Here is a 7500-nt window from a genome sequence, read left to right as displayed (position 1 = left end):
GGCAGGGGAGGGGCAGGGGAGGGATCAGCAGACCAAGGGGAATGGGAGGGCAGGGGGAGAGGGGGCAGGGGAGGGGCAGGGGAGGGGCAGGGGAGGGGTCAGCAGACCAAGGGGAATGGGAGGGCAGGGGGAGAGGGGGCAGGGGAGGGGCAGGGGAGGGGCAGGGGAGGGGCAGGGGAGGGGCAGGGGAGGGGCAGGGGAGGGGCAGGGGAGGGGCAGGGGAGGGGCAGAGGAGGTGGCAGAGGAGGGGGTAGAGGAGGTGGCAGAGGAGGGGGTAGAGGAGGTGGCAGAGGAGGTGGCAGAGGAGGGGGCAGAGGAGGTGGCAGAGGAGGGGGCAGAGGAGGGGGCAGAGGAGGTGGAAGAGGAGGGGGCAGAGGAGGTGGCAGAGGAGGGGGCAGAGGAGGGGCAGAGGAGGGGAGAGGAGGGGCAGAGGAGGGGGCAGAGGAGGGGGCAGAGGAGGGGAGAGGAGGGGCAGAGGAGGGGGTAGAGGAGGGGCAGAGGAGGTGGCAGAGGAGGTGGCAGAGGAGGGGGCAGAGGAGGGGGCAGAGGAGGTGGAAGAGGAGGGGGCAGAGGAGGTGGCAGAGGAGGGGGCAGAGGAGGTGGCAGAGGAGGGGAGAGGAGGTGGCAGAGGAGGGGGCAGAGGAGGGGGCAGAGGAGGGGAGAGGAGGGGCAGAGGAGGGGGCAGAGGAGGGGCAGAGGAGGGGGCAGAGGAGGGGCAGAGGAGGGGGCAGGGGGCGAAGTGGAGGAGGGGGCAGGTGTGAGCAGGGGGAAGAGGAGGAAAAAAGACAAGAAAAAGTCTTCCAAATGAAGCAGGACCGAGTAGACGAAATAAATCAAAGGGGAGACGAAAATAAACGAGGGGGAGAAGTGGAGATGTGCAAGGGCAGTCCAGTCGCTTGGAGGAACGACTCCCTGAGGCCAAGATGAAGGAAGATTAGAGTGGGGATGATAAACAAGAAATGAAGAGGGAAAGCCATAGATAAATGAAGGGGTATATACGTTTTTTTTTTAGAATCAATTCTCACTTTCTATTATTTTTGGTGGTCTATTTTTTTTTTTTTTTTTTACTTTGTTTCCGTCTTTCCCTCCTTCAATTTCTATCTTTCTTTCCCCTCCGTCTCCCAACTGCCAACCAGTCCCAATTATCTCGACGCCTCTACCTACAGGAACTGCGGCGGCGCCTGGGGGTGCTGGAGAAGGCCCTGAAGCAGCAGGTGCAAGCGGAGGTGGGGCGCCACCGGGCGACGGCCAAGAAGCTCTACAGCCTTCAGCTCGAACACCACAAGCTGGAGGAGCAACTCAAGGTGGGCTCCCTCTCCCTTCCCTTTCACGGCGACCCAGCCACTCGCCTTCAAAATGTGCACATGCAGTCCCGCCTCAGGCTCAGGCATTCATGAATTCTTACCGACAACAATCACCACAAATACCTTTAACGTGCTCTCCCCCCTTTCTTCCCTCTCTCATACTCCTTTCCCCCTTTCTCTTCTTGTCCTTGCCCCTCCTCTCCCTTTCCTCCTTTCTCTTCCTCTCCCTCTCCTGCTCCTCATACCCCTTTACCCCTTTCTCTTTCTCTCCCTCCCCGTCCCTCTCCCGCTCCTCACACCCCTTTCCCCCTTTCTCCGCAGGAAAAGGAGCGCGACCTGGCCGCCCTGCAGCACTACAGTCGCAGCAGCAGATGTGGCCGGAGCAGCACGGCCGGGGACGACAGCACGACCTCCACGACGGCCAACTCGTCCCGCTCGCCGTCGCTGTCGGCACGCCGCAAGTCGGGCTCCCGCCAGCGCAGCAGCGGCGCCTCGTCCACGTCGGGCATCGCGTCGGCGGGTGACGTGGGCATCTCGGCCAGCGACTCTCGGGGCTCGCTAGCCCTCGACACGTAAGTTCGGGAAGTGGAGTGGAGGCTGAGGGAGGAGCTGAAGAGGGGCTGGCATTAAGTAGAGGATGAATGGTTAATAGTTACAATTAAATGTGCTAAATGTGCTATGGTAAAGTATTTTGGTGAAAATGGGTCAAATGAGTTGACGATTAGGATATGTGGACAGAAGAAGGGGATGAAGAAGAGAAGGAAAAGGAAAGGAGAAGAAAGGACCATGTAAAATTAAATGAGTCCAAGGCAGGGGTGTACCCCTACATTGAGCCTCAGTCTCCGTCTCCTAGGCCCCCACGACAACAAGGGATTGGGGGGGGGGGGAGAGTAGAGGATGAAGAAGAAGCTGGAGCAGTTGCAGGGTTGGTCGTGCTCGTGCTCTCAAACGTGAAATGAAAATAGGAACTTGAACACATAATCAACACTAAACTGAATCAGGCGAAAGGCGTTGTTCACTTCCCCCCAATCCGCAGGAGCAGCAGTCGACTCCCTCCAATCAGCGCGGAGTCTCGACGGAGGAAGGAATCGTTAGGAGGGTCTCCGAGCGCGCCCCTCACCTCCCCAGAGCCGCCGCTTGACGTCCCCACCAGGAGAGCGCGGCACAGAGCCCTCCCTAAGGTAAGTCCTGTCCTGAGGTCCAAGTCACGGGCCGAAGTATCGAATGCGTCGTGTTCAAAGTAGGAAGACATTCTCATAGTTTTATCGTTTTCTTCATCCTCTTTATCAGAATTTTAGTCCTTTGAAATCTTTTTAATCCAAGAAAGTAAATGTCAGTCGGTGTTTTCTTCTTTTGTTCACAATACTTTGTATGTTCCCAGTTCGATCAGAACGCTGGTCAGTCCACTAGGAGACCTGCAGTTTCCAGTAGCATTTTTTATCTGGTGAAACAATGAAACTAGGCAAAAGCATAAGAAAAAGAGTGGGAATTTCAAACAAAATTAAGATTGAGAAAGAGAGTTGTTCTAAACGAAGACCACAACTGCCTCCCGTGTGCCTGCTGTTGGTAGGGTCGACCCAGTGCTAGTCGACGTAGCGCCTCGACCTCCCCCATCGACACCTACCCACAGCTCTCCCGCCTCCCACAACAGCTCATTGATGTGCTCGATCTGCCCATCGACTGAACTCACGGCAAGTCCCTCCCCTTACTCCCTTTTCCTCCTTCCTTCGCCCCGTAATTGTCTGAATTATTTTCAGTCTCACTGCCATTCCCCGCTACGCCACGCCACGCACGCTCTTCGTCGCTTGTAGAACCAACCACAACAATGTGGAGACACTGTTGTTGTATCCAAAGCTTCTGTTGAACTCTCCTTTTGTTGCAACTTCGTTTACTCAAGTTGTAGATCCTCCTAGTTTGTTTGTTTGTTTTTAGTATATAGGTATTTTCTGAAATAATGACAAAGCCCGCGTTCGCCTTTAACTGGAACGGATAAAACGATTAAGGCCCGTGTATCTTTCTGCCCCGCATCCGTATGTTTTTTGTTCATTAATTTAAGTATTTATTTATTTACTCATTAATTCGCATTCACTCGTTAATTAGCGTGAGAATGTGGTGGTTTCTTGCCACTGTTATATATGCTGTACAGTAAATCTATACCTAAAGAAAAAAACAGGCAAGAGGAAAGCAAAATTCGAAAACATCCAAAAGATGAGGGAAGAAAAGAGCAAAATTGATGGGGTTATAGCTTAAAGAACCGAGAGCCTAAAAAGGGAGAGGCTCCCTAATGGCACTCTATTGGTGCTTGGGACGCTTCGCTCGCGTCCCTCGCTGCCAGAAGCCCCACGAGATGGCTGCTGCTCGCCGACTTGATACGCATAGGTTCCGACTGATCTCTAAGGATTATCATATGCCTTTATCGAAAAGGTATGAATGAGAATGAATTTCTTCGCAGGACACAAGATGTGTTTGGCCAGCTTCAGTTGTATCTTCGTCAGAAATACATTTCTGACAAGATATAATCGAAACCGGGCCAATGAATCTCTTGCACTGTGAACATGTTCTCACTCGTACCATATCCACACTTGTCGCAATGAACACTGCCTACTTCTATGTTGTTCTTCTGACCTTGTACATATCCATGCTACGCCTCCCCAAGAGAAAATTCATAACTAGTGTCCCTCCGCTGTGCAGGCCTGTCCCTGGCCTCACGGCAGCTGTCCACACACGTCCTAACGAGTCCCTCTGTCCTGCAGGAGAGCGCGGAGGAGCGGCGCGCGGGACGCATCAGGAGGGGGCGGCGCTCCCCCCGACCCTCAACCGACGACGACTACCTGCAGACGCCCCGCTGCACGCCCACGCCCAGCCCGCACACCACGCCCGAACCTCCTAGCCAGGGGGAAGGCGGGGGCGCGGAGCCACAACAGGATGAGGGGGGCGGAGAGGGGCGGCTGGGGCACAGCGACCACAAGCGGCGCCAAAGGCTGGCTGCTTCCCTCCGCGACGCCCGCCGTCAGGAGAGCGCCGACGCCGCCGCCACCGCCACCGCCGACGCCGCCGAGGAGCGCAAAAGGCAGGGGTCGTCGGCAGGGAGCAGCGGCAGGGAGGGGACGAGGGGGGAGTTTTCCCTGATCGAACACTACCCGCCGAGAGAGCGCCTCACCCTGAGCGGCTCCGACAGCGGCGGCAGCGGGAGCACGCCTCCTCCTACAGCTCCCCCGAGGGCTCCCCCGAGGGCTCCGACCGTGCTGTCTGAGGCGAAGGCGCCGGCGCAGCGCTCCCGCCTCGACTCCCCTCTGGCGGGCGGCGCCGTCGGCCGTCGCCACCACACCATCACGGCCCACGACCTGCGCACGGTGTCCAGCCTCTCCAGGCTGGACTCGGCCAACCCGGCGATGCCCAAGCGGGGCGCCATCACGCCCTGAGTGCGCGGCGCACGAGGACTGCGGCGCTGCGGGTCAAGCGGCACAAACGCAGGAGCGTTCTTCTTATTTCCTTCGCTCTCAAAGCCGGTGTACATATCCTGTGAAATATCCTGTCACTGCGATGGCCAGGCCTTTGACCACTGAGGTCAAACTTGTTTGTGAAATATACCGAACTGCTTTCTGGCAGTGCAAGCAACTAGTAAAGGGCTAGTACATAGCTATACGTGCTCTAGTCTGATTTTTGCACAAATGTTCCCGGCATATCTATGAGGGCTTTTCAAGAATGTGGTTATAACATCCATCACACTAATATTGTTTATCTCTTTTTAGAGTCAAGAATCACTGTTCTTCCTTCTTCTCATTAAAAGGAGGAGTCAGAGAAAACAAAATAACGGGCGGCCGAACGAAAAGGCACTCAATCAGTTATTTTGGAAGATGGGAACAACTTGTGAATTATACTCCTATTTCGATTAGAACAAACTGTTAGTTACTCGAAGTAAGAGTCCTTCTCCTAGAAAGTTCTATTTGGAATTGAGTGTTCTCTAATTCTAGCATCTAACTTTGTTGGTCCTCGAGCCCCGTTGCTTCTGCTTTGAATTGGAACACATCTAATTTAGTAGAAGCTTACTTCCCCGTCGCCAATTTACCCGTTCCAAATATTCCTTGATACGTTGAGAAAATTGCAATAAATCCTTTACAGGTTGTGCTTGTTTCTTTATTTGCCACACAACATAAATACATAGTTGATGCGGAAGGATGCAGTGAAAATTAAGTAACAAAGAACTAAATCAATACATGGTTTAGTTACTTACCTCAGTGTATCATTGAAAATAAAATAAACAAATCATTGCAAATACAAGGCTGGTATAGGGTGTAGGGGGTAAATATGACAATCAAAAATATTTTGTTCAGAAAAAATATTATTTATTATGAAATAAACTGCCATTATACAGAAATCTTTCTTACAAAAATTGACGATTTTTTCTAGTTTCCAGTTAATTAAACTGTATTCCCAGAAACGTCACAGGATTATGCACTAGATTTTTAAACTCAAGTGGAATTCTTTTTCATTTCTTTACTTTCTTTCTTCCATTCAACATTGTAGAAAGTAATGTCTAAAAAAATTCATTACTATGAGAAAAGATTCCCCAAAAGAAAACACAAATATGATATATTCTGAACTGGCTGCAATTAGGTTTCACAATTGCATTCTTGAAAGATGGTGGGGGGTTTCATGCGAGGAAATGAAAGGGAATGGGAGAGGGTAAGGGAGAGGGAGAAAGAGGGGGGAGGGGGAGGGAGAGGGAGAGGGAGAGGGAGAGGGAGAGGGAGAGGGAGAGGGAGAGGGAGAGGGAGAGGGAGAGGGAGAGGGAGAGGGAGAGGGAGAGGGAGAGGGAGAGGGAGAGGGAGAGCAAGGAGAATATGAGAGGAAACGGAAGAGGGAGTGGGGGAGGAGAGAGGGAGGCATGGGAGAGGGAGGAGGAGGAGGAGGAGGGGGAGGAGGAGGAGGAGGAGGGAGAGAGAGAGAGAGAGAGAGAGAGAGAGAGAGAGAGAGAGAGAGAGAGAGAGAGAGAGAGAGAGAGAGAGAGAGAGAGAGAGAGAGAGAGAGAGAGAGAGAGAGAGAGAGAGAGAGAGAGAGAGAGAGAGAGAGAGGGAGATAAAACTTTTAAATAACAACACCAAAGAACATAACAGATCTCTATTTTATATCACAATAAGTTGAGGAATATTTCTGGTCATACAGATAAAAATTTCATCACAGACTTTCAATCTCAATTAAATTGAAATGTCATGGTTCGAACCTAGAAGAAAGCTTCCTAATGTATCAGTGACATATGAATGAAAGAGTCCCAAAGGCCCGAGAGACAGGGTGAACCAAAGAGTGCAAACTCTATAAATAAGGATTCTCTACTGGCATTTCCAACAAGTCGTATCATGAATTTAGATATCTCATCAGCACCTTTCTAAAGAAAATTAAATGTTCCTGCATTTTGCACTGGTTTTATTAAAAATGTTCTTGAATTCATTTCATTTAGATGGCTTCAAAAGCTTGAAGAGTGCCCACTTCAACAGGGAGAGTAAAACAAAGGCCTGTAAGTGAAATGACCAAAACCCCCAAGATTATACAACTAAAATTTGTACGCGAGGAGAGACTTTAATGCATATATATATTTAACTGTTCCTTCTAACAATGAAAAAAACACTTGTAGTTAGTTTTGTCACACACCTTCCTGAGAACTTTTTCCCTTTCAAACTCCCTTACTCAGCTGATAAAAAGCTTATTTGCATCTTGAACCTGACATACCGGTTTTTATCACTGGCCTACTTACACAAGCAATTCACAGTGGATATGTTGACAGACATGTATATACATATATATAAATATATATATACACTGCTAACATAGCAGATTTAAAATATGTAAATTGTATGGGTAATTTATTTGTCTTAAATTACATGCAATTTTCCCTTTTTACTGACAACTTAAAAGAGGACTTTTTTTAATGTACTACTGTCAATAATAAGAGTATTCACACCTCAGACAGAAGGCTTATACTTAAAAAAAAAAAAAAAAGACACTAATCAGGAATATTTACAACGGATTTTTTCTTTTCTTTTCTCTTTTGTTCTCTTGAAAAAATAATATTTATTTTTGATAATCATGACATTCTTCCAGTATGAACTGAAAGCTCACCATCACAATTTATTCTAAAAACTTGTAATATTCACTAGTTTCTGCAAACACGCCTAAGACTTATCTGACGATACTACGC

At 50.0% G+C, this 7500-nt stretch overlaps 2 protein-coding genes across 12 annotated transcripts in view; one reads left to right on the top strand and one right to left on the bottom strand.

Moving 5' to 3' along the window:
* LOC125038247 (serine/arginine repetitive matrix protein 1-like) overlaps positions 1 to 6072 on the top strand; it is a 49503-nt gene extending 43431 nt beyond the window's left edge. Inside the window, exons 6-9 of the mRNA XM_047631683.1 lie at positions 1167 to 1304; positions 1626 to 1876; positions 2341 to 2485; positions 4058 to 6072. Of these exons, the coding sequence (XP_047487639.1) occupies positions 1167 to 1304; positions 1626 to 1876; positions 2341 to 2485; positions 4058 to 4726 (1203 nt within the window). The 3' untranslated portion in view covers positions 4727 to 6072. The remainder of the gene's footprint in view (positions 1 to 1166; positions 1305 to 1625; positions 1877 to 2340; positions 2486 to 4057) is intronic.
* Positions 6073 to 6713: 641 nt separating this feature from the next.
* Positions 6714 to 7500, bottom strand: part of LOC125044946 — a 52592-nt gene continuing 51805 nt past the window's right edge. For all 11 annotated transcript variants that reach the window (XM_047641912.1, XM_047641975.1, XM_047641993.1 and 8 more), the window contains one exon: positions 6714 to 7500. This exon is cut by the window's right edge. In XM_047641912.1, coding sequence (XP_047497868.1) covers positions 7482 to 7500 — 19 coding nt within the window. In that variant the 3' untranslated portion in view covers positions 6714 to 7481.

The sequence above is a fragment of the Penaeus chinensis genome, chromosome 3 (assembly GCF_019202785.1).
Source record: "Penaeus chinensis breed Huanghai No. 1 chromosome 3, ASM1920278v2, whole genome shotgun sequence".
Taxonomy (NCBI): Eukaryota; Metazoa; Arthropoda; class Malacostraca; order Decapoda; family Penaeidae; genus Penaeus; species Penaeus chinensis.
This window is presented reverse-complemented; position numbering and strand designations above follow the sequence as displayed.